This window comes from Henckelia pumila, chromosome 1 (assembly GCF_033568475.1).
Source record: "Henckelia pumila isolate YLH828 chromosome 1, ASM3356847v2, whole genome shotgun sequence".
Taxonomy (NCBI): Eukaryota; Viridiplantae; Streptophyta; class Magnoliopsida; order Lamiales; family Gesneriaceae; genus Henckelia; species Henckelia pumila.
The window spans coordinates 84,368,198-84,382,698 of record NC_133120.1 but is presented as its reverse complement, the minus strand read 5'-3'; the positions used below and the strand labels follow the sequence as shown (position 1 = coordinate 84,382,698).

The window sequence follows — 14,501 nt, the reverse complement described above, 5'->3', positions numbered from 1 at the left end:
TGGAATATGAAGAAAAATTTAAAGAGTTTGGTTTTAATTAGACGTACTTGAGTTTGATTTAAAGTTCGAAATTAATAATTTCGTGTTTGAATTTGAGTTTGGTTCAAAGTATTCGAATTTGTTTACGAGTTACTATAAATAAAAGATTCTAAATATATATTTAAAATATAATAAATGCATCATATATTTTTTCGAGTCCGTCGGATCCATCTGTTTCAACTTTAAACGTTTTGGGAAAAACAAATCATCTTTAACATTATTTTCTGAAATTTAAATCTTATAGAACAATTTTATTTAAAAACAAATTTAATAATACATTGTATTAGTTCTTACAATGATAGTTGACTTGTGATTTTTTTTATTATGAAATGGAAAATCTTACTGAATAAAATCGAACTAAACTCATCGAACTAAACGCAACTAAACTAACGAGGTAAATCAAATTGGACGTAAAACATATATTACTAGATAAATTTGCAGCTCGTTTTGCTTCTTCTTTTCCAACTCCACTTGTTTGGAAGTTGAGAATTTTCCTGGTTGATTAGAAAATTTGTAATATGATAGTATTTTGTTAATGAAAATTACGAGTTTTTCTTGTAAAGAAAATATATATATATATATATTCTAGATAAACACAGGATAAACAGTACAAATCTTACAAGTGCAAAAAAATTGCTGGCGGATGGTCGATACAACTGGTGATTCTATTTCATTTTTCAAGAATTCTCGATTCTTCACTGATTAATCAATTCACCCAAAGTTCCAAACATAAAGCTTCTTCAATCTATCTGAAGAATTCATTTCAACTTGAAGTCCATGTCTTCTTTTTGTTAACTGGAATGGAATCAATGGCTCTATCTATGCATACCACACCTCCATTTTCTTATCCCCTCTTTCACCTCAAATCCGATTACCCATTACACCACAAGAAAGCCCTAATTACTAATCGGTCGATCTCCGTTTGTCTCAAATCCTCTTACACTCCTGCGGCCGCCGCCTCCCCCGGAAATCTCCCTTCTCCACCAATCAAACTCGCCTCTCTCTCATCTATCAGACCTTACCTCCAGTCGGAATGGCGCCCGATCCTCTCTGGCTGGCTCTGCAGCGCGGTTTCTGTCTACTCTCTCTCCAAGATCGTACCTTTGGTGGGAAGGTTAACTTCCCTGATGACCACTGCGGATTTAATGAGTTTAAAAAACGAGGGCTTGGTTTTGGGTGTTCTTGTTTTGGCACGGATTGTTGCGAATTACTTGCAGCATGCCTTTTTATGGGAAGCAGCGTTGAATTGTGCCTATAAAATTAGGGTTCATGTGTTTAATAGGGTTTTGGGGAGGGACTTGGATTTCTTTGAGGGTGGAAATGGAATTTTACCGGGAGATGTCGCGTATAGGATTACGGCTGAGGCATCGGATGTAACTGACACCGTATATTCTCTACTGAATGTGAGGATTGCTGGCTTTAAACATGGATTCTGTATTGCTTCCTCCACTGCTAGGTTACAATTTACACTAGTTGCTTCTCATACCAATTATAATTTTGTTCGACAGACGATTGTACCCACCACCCTTCAGCTATCGGCAATGGCTTCTCAGATGCTAATGATTAGCCGTGTTCTCTCATTAATTTCTTCTTTGGTAAGGAAGTATGGTGATTTTTTATGTTCTTCGGAGACAATCCATCTCAACTTTGATGCAAGAGTTATGGAGTCAAAGTTTTCTTTTAACCATAGGTGATTCCATCAATGGCTCTTATTATTGGATGTCTAGGAGAAAATCTCCGCAAAATTTCCAACGAAGCGCAACTTAGTACTGCTGCTTTGTCAGCCTACCTAAACGAGGTACGTCATGTGAACTTTTGTTCAATTTGTTTCACTCTTTTCTTGACTATAGGTCTTTATTTTGATATATTGTTCAGAACAAAGCTAACATTTTGCTCTTTTATTACAGGTATTTCCTTCAATTCTTTTTGTGAAGGCCAATAATGCGGAATCGCGTGAAAAAATGAGGTTCCAGTCCCTTGCTTACACCAACCTGTCTGCTTGTTTGAGAAAGAAGCAAATGAAGGTGTTAATTCCTCAGATAGTACAAATCATGTTTTTTGGGGTGCTATTTGTATTCAGTGCTGGATCATTGATAGTTTCAAGAGGCTTGTTTGAATGTGCTTCTTTGATTTCATTCATTGGGTATCTGGTGTTGTTGATCGAGCCAATTCAGGTATTGCTATCTATTAAATGAGGCTTATAAGAAACTTTATATTTTGTTTCTTTTGTGAACATACTTTTGCTTATTACAAAAATTCTGTTATGGTTTCCTTATAACGAAGTTGCTGAAAAACAATATCCAACAACTGTTGAACTTTTAAACCTATTTTATTATTTCGGCACAACCAATTACTTCGTCATTTAGGTACCCTCGTCATCTTGCATTGAAATTCAGGTTTCAAAAATTTCTAATGCCATGTTTATGTGCTATTATGGTTTTCTTCTGTGCAGCTGTCTTAAAGTATCAATCTGAAATTAAAGAATTCCGCAGGATGTGGGCAAGGCATACAATGAGTTAAAACAAGGAGAACCTGCTATTGAGAGGTTGTTTGATTTGCCCGTGTTTACATCTCAGGTAGATTTTTGTGTTCAAATAAACTTTTTTTTTTTTTTTTTGGGTTCAGTTTGGGATATTTCTTATTTTCCCCCGAATTAGGAAACTTGATAATGAATGAAAACCTTCTTTCTGAAGTTACATGACCTGTTATGGTTTTACTTGTTTCATAATGTGATAGGGCTTGGGAAGAAGTCCTATAAAAAAAGTTAGGTCCAATTTTTATTTTATTGCTACTGCCATTCGGGAAATAGAAATGAGATCTTGAATAATGAGTATTCAATAGTATGAGAAATACAAACTAATGTGTGGCTTACCTATTGCTAATGATGCCGTGTTCAGGTGATTGAAAAACCTGATGCAGTTGAATTGCATTCCGTTGCCGGGGAAGTGAAATTTTGTGGCCTATCTTTTTCATATGGAGATAATATGCCTCTTGTAGTAAATGATCTGGATCTTCACATTAGAGCTGGAGAGACAGTAGCTCTCATTGGGCCATCAGGAGGAGGCAAGACTACTCTTGTGAAACTTCTTCTTCGCTTGTACGATCCTAGTTCTGGTATGCATTGCAAGCCCATTATCTCAGCAGTGTCTCTCGGATTAATTATTCTTCTAAAGAACCACTGATAGCATCTCACACGTTATTATGCAATTGCATAATTTGAATTTAAAAATTTTCAGGCTCAATATCGATAGATGGCTATGACATTAAAAATATGCGGTTGGAGAGCTTAAGGAGACATGTTGGACTGGTCTCTCAAGATACAGTAAGCGACTTGTACAACCTACATTTCTCCATTTTGTTTATTCCCAATAAAAGCCATTAAAAAAGAAAATGTGATTTAGAAACTTCCGCTGTTTAATACAAGCCCATGCTGCTGAGTAGAACAAGATTCCTCCACGAAACCCTGCATACCCAATTCTATCTCCACTGTTGAGGAAAATATAGAAGTTTACTTGTATTAATAAAAAGAAAAGTATATCTCCACTCTATCAGGGTTATATTATTGAATGAGTTTATGTGTATTTGTTTTGATTAAGTGAATTTAACACTTAACTGGATTAGTTGATTTATTTGAACTTGTGAGATCATTATTGTTAGTATTTTGTTGGTTGTGATAGTTCCTAGAAGCTGTGTAACGAGAGAGTTTTCTCTATGTCAGGTGCTATTTTCAGGGACTATTGCTGAGAACATTGGTTACCGGGATCTAATTAATGGTGTTGATATGGGCAAAGTAGAACTTGCCGCTCGAACTGCAAATGCAGATGAATTCATCAGAAATCTTCCTGATCAGTACCAAACCAATGTCGGACCTAGGGGCTCAAATTTTAGCGGAGGCCAAAGGCAAAGGTATGTGATTTTCTTGATTTTGTAACATTGGTCTTTATTATTTAAGATTTGCACTCATGTCATACGCATCTCAGGTTAGCCATTGCTAGAGCACTCTATCAAAATCCATCTATTCTGATTTTGGATGAAGCAACTTCTGCACTTGACAGCCGATCTGAGCTATTGGTGAGACAAGCACTGCAGCGCCTATTGAAAAACCGCACTGTAAGACAATCACTGCAGTGCCTATATAGCCCATGTTTCTTCGCGTTTTATGTGATATCGTTGGGACTAATTTCCTCTGAATGGTTGTTTCGATACACTCAGGTGTTGGTCATTGCTCATCGATTGGAGACGGTTCTGATGGCTGAAAGAATTTTCCTTTTAAGTAACGGGAAGCTGCAACAGCTCAGTCGCGCCTCTCTCGTGGATGGATCATTGGCATCAACTGGGCTCGTAGTTTAGGATGCTCTTGTTTCATCTAAAGCCTGAGTGAAAACTGAAATACCTCATTCAAAGCCACTTCAGAGCCCATGTAAATGACATGCATGCATGCTTAAACATCAGTAATTTCGAGTTCAAAATAAAATATGGAAATTTGCTCCCGTGAAAAACCTTTTATTTTATTTTCAGCCAAAAATACTATTGAATTAATCAATTGAAAATTTTAAATTAAATGCGTTCGAGCACATAAATAGAATAAAAAAATACAATTGATCTTATGGCTCGATAAATGCTGATGTTAGTATTTGTGAATGTTTACAAAACGTGATTATGAATTTTTTTTACAAATTATCAAATTTTCGTAAAGTATTAAATACTAGTATATTATTTCGAAATTGAAGGCGAAATTAATTGGATGGGATGGGTCGGGTCGGGTCGATCCAGTGGAGTAGGAAACAAGGTCGGTTTAAAGAGGGGGCGGTGCTCTGATGGCGGGAACATTTAGCGCCATTCTCCCCAAATTATTTCCCCATTTGATTGCAAATCCAGAAGTCGTCTCTCTCCAGAACACAATTTTCAAGCGTAGATATGGATACTTCAAACCCCGCGGTATTTGTGAACGCGGAGCTCTTGCGGATGCACGCGGGGCGGAGGGTTAGGGCGGCGATTCAGGTCCTGAGATCTGACGGCGGCGGCTCAGTTGTCGGGAAATCCACTGATGAACAGCAGCTGGTGATCAAAGGCCACCCCCCTCGCCCGCTTACGACTTTCATTGAGGTAATCGGTGTTGCTGATAGCAACCAATCGATTCAGGCTGAGATATGGACCAACTTCGGCGACAATCTAGGTATGTGAAATGTTTTGTCTCATTGTTGGGGTTTCCTTGAACCTGCTTAGTTTATTTGAGAATTTTCAGGCTGTCTTATGGTTCATTAATTGTTCTATTAATTTTTCAAAAAAAATAATAATTGTTCTATTAAGTTTCATATTGCCATTGGTATTTTGGTGAACATATACTGATTATATTTGATTATCATATGCGAAAATGTTAGTCAAATTTTCAGAGTAGAGAGTATGACCACCTTTCGATTCCCGTTTCAAATGCACATGCCCTGCCTACATATTTTATCTCCAGAAAATGATGGACGATTGGACACTCTTTCCTTTCTAGTAAGAGAGCGTGATCTTCAGTTTAGAGTTGTGCCTATGTTCTTGGCATATCTCAACCCAGAACAGATCAATTTTCAGAACGTGTATCATAGGATACAAGTGATAATCTTGATTGTAATTGATTATGATGGCTACCCCAATCAACTGGTTTCAAGAATATTCTACAGCAGCAACCTTAGTTTAGCCAAGGGGTCTAGAATGAAGGAAGTTGGCTTGTAAACCATTCGACCCGCGCTTAAATTTGAATTTTTTACGTGGTCACTAGAAAGCTAGTGAGGGACCTTTCTAATTTCCATTGTTGATTATTAATATTTTATAGATGGTATGTGATGTAAAGTGAGTAAAAATTCCAGGATCTTTAACTGTCAATGATATTAATTTTATGCACAATTAGCTTTTTGCTGGATTTTTATGTCAGAAAAATGTCATATACAGCCTAAGTTGTGGTTGTGTTCCTGGTCTTGGTTGATGAAGCTGCGTGGTTGCCTATTCAAAATATTGTACAAGTGATTCTTCATTATTGTTGTATGCAGATACAAGCAGCTACAACTCCGTATGCCAACTTGCCAATGGAGATTTTAAACATTTGTTTATTTGAGCAGCTGTTTTTCCATGGTGTGGAGTTTCAGACACTATCTGTTTCAGATTTCATTCAAATTGTCGTACCCTGCTTGGTTATATTTAATGTAAGGAATGGAGTCTCTTTTCTTCTAATCAAAATTTCATTATTCAACTATGAATGTTGGCTGTGTTCCACGTTTTCGGGTGGAATTTGTACCACTTGACATGATTGGGTTTACTACGTTGAATTAGGGTATTATCCTGATAGCTCGATTTCAAATTTGAAATAAAACATCCATATATACGGGGTAGTATTCTTTTATACAAGTAACTAACAACATAGTCTTTTCTTCGAAAATTCTGAAAAATAATATTATGTTGTGGTTTATATATATATATATATATATATATATATATATATATATATATATATTTTAAAAAGCCGGAATCTGAATTAGCCGACTCAGGACCATTAATGTTGGATGTGTTTCACGTTATTGAACATGTTCTAAACAATTGCAAAATATATGATGCTTAGCGAGCATCGTTAACCTAATTATAATCTGGAAGTAAGAAGATGATTTGGAGTGTTATTTTGGAATGTTTAATATAAATCCCCCGCTCCCACCCCACCTAAAAATATAAAAAAAGCTGAAATGGACATTTGTAATTTGTAGACTTGAATATAACAAAAAAACCTTTTGACTTAGGTAACATAGAAATTTGAACCTTCTTTCCCCTTTGTTTATAGAAAGGTAGGTGTGAACAAAAAGAAAGTGAAACAAAAGTTAAAAACGGTTCCATAAATATTTACACTTAAGGAGCAGGCGCAGCTCTCATCAAAAGTATCCAAAAATATTATGGTTAGGTACTGCTTGCTTCCGTGCAATAACATATCCAATTACGTATAATATAAGAATGATAAAATAATATGTTTTGGTGTAATAATTATCTTTATATAGTGATATTTTGTAGTTTAAAAGATTGAAGTTGCATATTTATCAATATTTATAATTTGTGGTAAAACAACAAACTTTTCGTCGAGTAACAATTTATTTGATAACAAAATGATGTTTGACTCTAATTATTTATTGAGCTTGAGTCAAATGTTTGATAAATAAAAATGTAAAAAAATTTTAATATTGATGATTGTTTTGTATTTACCTTTACCTTTACCTTTACCTATATATTATGCATTTAACACTTATATGCCTTTACATATTTTGATATGGGTGCAAAATGAATTTTTTTTATAAAAAAAAACTCATTTAATATCTGAAAATTCACACAAACAATACATAATATAATAATTATCTTGATAGAAAAAGGAAATGGAAAAATAAAAGAGAGAGAAAAAAACAAAAAAAAAAGGCTGAAATCTAGGATTTTTTGCGCCAATTTATGACATTTGTCTTTTTGTGAAACACAATTAACAAAATTATTTAGAATTTTGTTATTAATCCTAAGAAGCGGACGGTAAAGTTTATCTATAAATCGTTGTCTAATTCGGTGAGTCCTTGTTAACAAAAAAACAATATCTTAATGTTAAATTCAAGTGTTCAACATTGAATTAGACATCCATAGAAATATGTGACTTCACATAACAAATTAAAATTAAATAATTGAATATAGCGTACCTTATATTATTATTATTATTTTGAATCAATGTACCTTATATTATATTAAGGTCTCATAATTGCATTAAAATACATTTTTTAAAATATTAATTAATATATGTTTTAGATTTTTATATTGGATAAAAGATTAAATATAAATAAATGCGAAGAAAACATGAAATGTTGCATATATACTATTTAGGTCTTCCATTCCCACCATCAACTTCTCCCTCCCTCATCTTAACTTTCTTTCCCGAAACATAAATCTTCACGTACCTACGCCATTTCCCCCCGGTTTCTCCGATGCCTCAGGTCGATTTCGACGCCTTAATCACAGGCGAAGGCGACGACCTGAAAATATCATGCAAAACACTGGAGGATGAAGAAGAGTACTCGTCGGAAGATGATGAAGATATCCCCGGTGGTTTCCAATACGATATCGTGCATCCGGACGACCCGCCGGAATCTTTCTGGGTATCGAAAGATGCCGAATACGATTGGATCGATCGCAACGCCTTTTACGAGCGAAATTATTCCACCAGAGGCAACTCCAACTCTACCAATTTGAATCCTCACAATATTATCAAACCAACAACAAACGGTACCTCTAACCACAATTCTCAGAGGTTTTCTGCTAACTTGAAGTCCAAGGCTTCCATTATCGGATTGCCCAAGACTCAGAAGGCGACTTTTGCAGACTCCAGCTGCAGGAGGACTTGTAAGTATTCCACCAATGCAAGGCTCTTCCCCAAACGGACGGGGAAATCGACGGTTGCCGTGACTGAACCGGGTTCTCCGAAGGTCTCGTGTACGGGGAGAGTCCGGTCGAAGCGTGGCCGGCGGAGGTCGAACTCGTCGAAAAGAATCGCGGATCAGAAGTCTAGAGCCTGCAGCAGCCATGAGAAGCCGCCAGCGGAGGAATCAAAAACAGGTGTTGGGAAGAAGGAGAAGAAGACCGGGTTTTACTCCAAGGTAATGAGCATATTCCGGTCCAAGAAGACGAGTCAAAAACCGCCGTCGCGTTCCTATAGTCGGAAAGTAGTGGAGATAAAGCCTGCGGCGGTGGAAGCGCTGCTAAAGAGTGCGAGTATCAAGGCGGCGCCGGAGCCGCCGTGTTTGGGTGGGATGAAGCGTTTTGCTTCGGGGCGGCAGTCTGGCTCCTGGCTGGCGGAGGATCTCAACCAGGTTTACCCGGAGCCGCTTGATTTTGATCGGCGCGTGTGTATCACCGGTAGAAGGTGATGGCTTTGCTAGATGGATTAGCGGCTGGCTGTACTATAATTGCTGTGTTACTGTGTAATCCTTTGTGTGTTTAATCGAAAATCTTGATAATAATTATGTAGCATTTCATAAATTATTTCAATTTTTAAACATTATAGGTAAAAATTGGTAGAGATATATATTTAGTTGGTAAAAGCAAATTTAGCCGTTGTAAAAAAACAAAAACATAATCAGCCAAAATAATTTTTTGTTAGAAAATAAGCCAAAATATAGAGAGACGAATAAATTATATATATATTTCGCATGACAACAGACCATGCCATGGACTCCAATACGTCACAATCTAATTACCATATAATTTTGTTTTGGTGCTATTATTATTATTTTGACAATACTTCCGAAATTTAACCTAACAAATATGTAAATCATGACGGTTGAGTAAATTGCACTAGACAAACCTAATACGAGAATTTTTTATATTAATCATGAGATCAAATCCGTAATCATTTGACATCGTCTTCACTCTTCACATATTTTCTATCGATTCGAACATCTTTATTTTTCATTATTATGAATATCGAGCAGGAATGAGCATATATAATATGAAGAAGTGTTCAACGCCTAATTAATTTGTTTGCTTGTGCCGTCGATTAAGAACATGGACTCAAATACATCACAATCTAGTTGCTTCCACGTTCTTTAGATGAGTGGAGAGGAACTAATTTTGACATAAGGTCGTAACTAGCTCTTTCAAATAAATTTCAAAATCCATCAAATAATAATATTTAAACAATCATCTTTTAGAAATTTTAGGCTTTGCTCTCACTAATTTTTTCCGAGTTTGCTTGCTGGGTAGGAAGTCGTAAAGACATAATTCCAAGCTTTTAAATTTTATATATCGATTTAATTAAACACTTGAATCCAGTACTTGGTCAATGGAAAAAAAAAAATTTTAAAAAGCAAAATGGATAAAGTATTATAGCTCATAAAAATATAGTATAATTCATATCTTTTACACCCTCGGTCCAATATATATAGATTTATTATCTGTATTTTAATACGAATTAAGAAAACAAAAAGACCTCATGAATTTACAGGGATAGATCGACCCAATTTATACTTACAGTAAAAAAATAATAAAATTTTTGACATATAATTAATAATGTCTTTTTTAATATTTTTTGACTTAACTCATGAGATAATTTCATATGAGTTTTTGTTTTTAAAAAATTATCAGAAAACAAAATTCACAAAAGAAAAAAATATATGTTACCTTTAACGAATGCTTTAGACTTTCGAGGTATACAAAAATTAAGGATAAATGGTCAGATAATGTTGGCAAGCAAACTACCTAGCTATTTTATATTTATTTAATTCATTCAAAAAATAGCTACATATTTTTCAAGACTTGTTATCATGATATGTATTAATTTGGGGGGAAAAAACAAGAAAAAATGTTATCTATACTGTAAAAACTTTATCATATATTTGAGATGACAAAAAAAAGTAAGCATATATAATTGGGACAAGGGAATACTTAATATACACTGGACTATATACTTGAGCATTCTTTATATTTGGAAGTGAGTAAGGAGTAAAGATAGTCCACGTACGATAATTCTAGGCAAGTTCGAAGAAAGAAAATCATCAAATTTAAGATATAATTTATAGAAAATTTCAGATTGATCAATAAATTCATAATTTAAATTCCACTATGTATGAATTATGATACTCCTTTTCAAAATCTGTGAGTCCAAGGCCCACCCATTGAAAGGCAAAAGGCAAAAGCACTTGCAGCCTTCATAATTGACTGTGTCAATATTGTTGAATGAGTTGATTACAATTACTGGTATAAATGACATTTTACCTTGAAATCTTCCAACTCTGTCACTGTCACACAGCATATGTGGCCCTTAAATATTCTATTATATCTGCACTCTCAAACATTTGGATTCCTGTGTTTGGATCTTCTAAATATGGAACCTGCCAACAAATTGGAACCTTCTAATTATGCGTCCCAAATATTTTGTCATGGTGCCTAGAAACATAGGCAAATCATGGGGTTTGTCCCTGTATGTGTATCAGTTATAACAAAAGAAACGAAAACCTGAAAATGCCCGACTCTCTGGTAGAGTATCTGTCTTTTCGGGCTGCCTCGTGCACAACTGCGAACAAAGATTAATAGTTGAGCACTTGTTAGATACTCAATATGCAGCGTGTCTTCATGAGGATGTGGAGTAACATGGCATGCATATTATTCCAAGTCTGAGGGAAGATTTGATTCTGTGGGGATGTATTTATATGATTAGAAATGTGATTTACCTATGCAATATGTGTGGAAGTTCTAACTCAACGAGTACTTCGCGTACAACTTTGCAGAATGGAGAGGCCTGAATTTATGTGCATGTTTTTAGTTGGCTAAGAAAACATACGAAGCAAGAGCATCTTACATATTTTAATGAAAGTATGAAACCATAAGCTAACCTCGTATGCCCATATTTCGAGAGGCTTGGGCGGCAGCTTTGCTGGAGTGTAAGACGAACCCTGCAGTGATTTAAAGAGAATTTTCTGATTTAGAGATATGTTGATAAAGAACAAGTTAAGGAGGGCATTTTGGCTGATTACCTTTCCCATGCGTCCGATCATTGCGAACCCTTCGGTTAAAGTCTAAATGAGGGAAAGGAGAAGGGTTGAAAATGGGTTATTCTCGATTAAAGCTTTTGAATTAGAGCATATGATTCATTGCTTCTTTGCTTACAGTAAATAGGCCAAGAGAGAGTAGGAATGGGACTTTTCCATCACCTGTAGAAATGGAAACAACATGGTGGATTAAATGTCTTGTTGCTGAATCAACAAGAAACGGTAAAGATCGCGATGAGATTAAGTGAGACAAAGACACCTAATGTACGAATGGATGCTAGGTTGGAAGAGCTATGCCTTAAACTTAATCATCGTAAAACTCATGAACAAATATGACATTTTTTTTAAGATGGAGAAAAAAAAAATGGCCATCAATAGAATAGAAGCAGCATACCATATTTCCCAACCAAGTATTTAATTATGTCATCAGATTCATACATTGAAACTCCCGTGTTTGGATCAACCTGAAGCAGAAGCAAATGCAAGAGTTAATGCATCAATCTCAACAAAAATAATACTCCTAGAATAATATGTTTGGAATCGAATCAAAGATCTAAAATCATACGAAATGAAGAATTAGTTACCAAGATAAATTCATGTCAAAGCATCCAAAACACTAACCATGTAAGGGAACTGTTTTTTTCCACCCATCTCTGCAACCTTGGGACGAAAATTTGGGCCATTTCTTGGACAAGGATAATACAGGACATCAAGGTCTAAAACTGAAACAATTTCCCTAACCTGTGAAAACCTCAATGAATTATATCAAACGTTAGAAAATGCCATAACGATATACACTATGGGGAACGTCAATACGCAATTTAGTTGAGCAATAAATCATCATAGAAGTAAATGATATGACAAGATTAGCAAGAATATGTTTTCCTCACCATACCTTCCGACAAAATGGGCAGCTAGAGGCATTTTCACATGTTCCATCAAAGTCCATATGTAATTAGTCTTACATGTTAATACAATAGCAGACAAGACAAAACAGGTGATGAGTTAACATTTACAGTCAATTTGGAATTCAAAAGAACAAATTCCAATCAGCACAAAGTTCATATTACCCTTCAAACTCATATATCTCAATCGGCATCTCAGGGCGAGGGCCTACTTTCGAAGTCTCTTTAAACTTAAAACCTGCAAGAATTTGTCTTCTTAGAACAATGCAATTTAAAATTTTGACAATCAAAAGAAGGTTGCAGAGAACAATTCTGATCAACGTTTTCTCTTGGAACAACCTAAAAATATAGTATCCGATTATGTTATCAGTCAGTAATTACCAGCAAATCCTAGGGCATATTGATCAGATGGAATGTCTTTACTGGACACTACTGACACTGAATACCTGCAGTAATGGACACAAAATTTGGAAATGATATTATCAAATGGATTAGTACTAAAGAAAAACAGCAAAACGTATTCAGTGGAAAAACTCTACATGTTAGGGAAGAGAAACTGAATTTTCCTGAGAAACACAATGAAGCAAATTAATAACACCTGACCTCTTCGGTATCTTAGGTGTCGACTTAATTGCGTAATTCCTCCTCTAAAATCTATATGCATTCCCCATATTTATCTCAATTAACCACAGGATCTGAGTTATCTGACAGATGATTCATTTCAATTCTTCTATCAGAAGTAAGTAGAAAGGCACCAACAAATCGCAAAATTCATAAAACAAAATGATCAAAGATATCCCTCCTTCCTTTGTTTAACTGTTGTTGATACATTAGTATAACAATTATCCCTAATCAAATCGAAAACCTTGTCTGAACATGATCTTCTTATCTTGTCTTGGCTACACCAAGACTTGCACAAATCTCCCTCTCCCTTCAAAGAGTCTCAAACCAGTCGAACTATCCATTAATTTTGTTAGCTACATGATGGACAGTAAAAACCTCGGCGAAAACGTAAACTAAGGCTAAACAAAAAATAAGTGGGCAGTTTATGTGTAATGAAGGCTGAAGCTTCATAGTATGCATTCCAAAAGTGACATCTGCAAATATGCAGCCTACAATCTGAATAAGCAATTAACTCCAACATATAACAGAAACAAAGCATACGAATGCTCCACCAATCTCAAAAATATAAATAGATATATAAATACCCAGAAACAAGGACACTGGTCGTAAGGCGAAAGATAAGAGCAAGAGAAGCCCCCAAAATGTCCAAAACTTTATCGGGTCGAACCGAAAATGGCTTGGGCTCCGGAGCCCTAAAGTTGGGCGGCGCAGATACTGAGATTCCGGAACTGGGCTCTGCCTCCGTCCGTGCCGACAGCGGGCTTTCTGAAGTATTTGCCGATAATTTTACAGAAAACCGGGTGTGGTTCGATGTTCTACGCCGTGAAAGTGGACTGAAAATAGGTGCGCCGGCGAGATTCAACACTCCGGCCATGGTTTCCTGCTTAGCTGGATGCCGGGAAAGGCAGCGGCGGTTTATATGTGTGGGCAAAATTAAGACAGGTAATTTAGTTATTTTGGACAACAACAGTAATAATATATATAAAAAGGATAATTATATTTTTCAAGGCCCAACTAGTAAGGACTCGGCCTTCACAAATTAAAATAAACTGGCCCAGCCCACACACACGCACACTAACACTAATGTATATATTAATTACTAACCATTTTTAATTTAAATGCTTTTAATTTCTAGTCTTTGTAATTTCAAAAATCTTAAACAAATTGATTGTTCACTGCAAATGTTTAACTCCATTCGTCAGTTATTCTAGATCAAAATAGTTACTTCTCTTCAATTTTTTGCCTTTTGCTATAAAAAAAATTCAATAATTTGAGTTAATTGTTGTAAGTTGTAACATTATATTTGGTTCAAACATATAACTATTAGGGTAGTATTTAATTTCAAATTATGGAAAATATAACTTAAAATTTGTTTTAAAATGAAGGGAATAACAAT

At 35.4% G+C, this 14,501-nt stretch overlaps 4 protein-coding genes across 5 annotated transcripts; 3 read left to right on the top strand and 1 right to left on the bottom strand.

Annotated features, from left to right (window-relative positions):
* Positions 1-151: 151 nt before the first annotated feature.
* LOC140890166 (ABC transporter B family member 29, chloroplastic) lies at positions 152-4,642 on the top strand. Of its 2 annotated transcripts, XM_073297934.1 has the most exons (10): positions 182-1,442; positions 1,548-1,634; positions 1,730-1,837; positions 1,947-2,213; positions 2,532-2,615; positions 2,937-3,153; positions 3,276-3,361; positions 3,758-3,945; positions 4,020-4,149; positions 4,252-4,640. In XM_073297934.1, exons 1-10 carry the CDS (start codon positions 840-842, stop codon positions 4,387-4,389), a joined length of 1,908 nt encoding a protein of 635 aa, XP_073154035.1. In that variant the 5' UTR covers positions 182-839; the 3' UTR covers positions 4,390-4,640. The 2 variants fall into 2 exon arrangements, with proteins under 2 accessions (XP_073154028.1, XP_073154035.1); XM_073297927.1 differs by having other exon boundaries at positions 152-1,634; positions 4,252-4,642.
* A 169-nt stretch (positions 4,643-4,811) lies between these two features.
* On the top strand, positions 4,812-6,361 carry LOC140876075 (replication protein A 14 kDa subunit B-like). Its single transcript, XM_073279931.1, has 2 exons — positions 4,812-5,215; positions 6,072-6,361. The coding sequence occupies exons 1-2, from the start codon at positions 4,957-4,959 to the stop codon at positions 6,134-6,136; spliced, it is 324 nt and encodes a 107-aa protein (XP_073136032.1). The 5' UTR covers positions 4,812-4,956; the 3' UTR covers positions 6,137-6,361.
* A 1,657-nt stretch (positions 6,362-8,018) lies between these two features.
* On the top strand, positions 8,019-8,957 carry LOC140866937 (uncharacterized). Its single transcript, XM_073272001.1, has one exon. It carries the CDS (start codon positions 8,019-8,021, stop codon positions 8,955-8,957), a length of 939 nt encoding a protein of 312 aa, XP_073128102.1.
* A 1,669-nt stretch (positions 8,958-10,626) lies between these two features.
* LOC140874825 (uncharacterized) lies at positions 10,627-14,045 on the bottom strand. Its single transcript, XM_073278250.1, has 12 exons — positions 13,690-14,045; positions 12,863-12,927; positions 12,647-12,719; positions 12,472-12,490; positions 12,198-12,317; positions 11,971-12,040; positions 11,695-11,738; positions 11,562-11,603; positions 11,421-11,480; positions 11,259-11,326; positions 11,044-11,101; positions 10,627-10,919 (listed from the first exon to the last, which is right to left on the bottom strand). Exons 1-12 carry the CDS (start codon positions 13,977-13,979, stop codon positions 10,830-10,832), a joined length of 999 nt encoding a protein of 332 aa, XP_073134351.1. The 5' UTR covers positions 13,980-14,045; the 3' UTR covers positions 10,627-10,829.
* Between the last annotated feature and the right edge of the window lie 456 nt (positions 14,046-14,501).

What these genes read in the sequence shown, in the direction of transcription:
- LOC140876075 (XM_073279931.1), top strand. Translation starts at nt 4,957, where the DNA reads ATGGATACTTCAAACCCCGCGGTATTTGTGAACGCGGAGCTCTTGCGG. An exon ending in CAACTTCGGCGACAATCTAG is followed by an intron (nt 5,216 to 6,071) that starts GTATGTGAAATG and finishes TGTTGTATGCAG; the next exon opens with ATACAAGCAGCTACAACTCC.
- LOC140890166 (XM_073297927.1), top strand. Translation starts at nt 840, where the DNA reads ATGGAATCAATGGCTCTATCTATGCATACCACACCTCCATTTTCTTAT. An exon ending in CTTGTACGATCCTAGTTCTG is followed by an intron (nt 3,154 to 3,275) that starts GTATGCATTGCA and finishes AAAAATTTTCAG; the next exon opens with GCTCAATATCGATAGATGGC. An exon ending in GACTGGTCTCTCAAGATACA is followed by an intron (nt 3,362 to 3,757) that starts GTAAGCGACTTG and finishes TCTCTATGTCAG; the next exon opens with GTGCTATTTTCAGGGACTAT.
- LOC140866937 (XM_073272001.1), top strand. Translation starts at nt 8,019, where the DNA reads ATGCCTCAGGTCGATTTCGACGCCTTAATCACAGGCGAAGGCGACGAC.
- LOC140874825 (XM_073278250.1), bottom strand. Translation starts at nt 13,979, where the DNA reads ATGGCCGGAGTGTTGAATCTCGCCGGCGCACCTATTTTCAGTCCACTT. An exon ending in TCGAAATATGGGCATACGAG is followed by an intron (nt 11,327 to 11,420) that starts GTTAGCTTATGG and finishes ACATAAATTCAG; the next exon opens with GCCTCTCCATTCTGCAAAGT. An exon ending in CTTCCACACATATTGCATAG is followed by an intron (nt 11,102 to 11,258) that starts GTAAATCACATT and finishes CTTTGTTCGCAG; the next exon opens with TTGTGCACGAGGCAGCCCGA.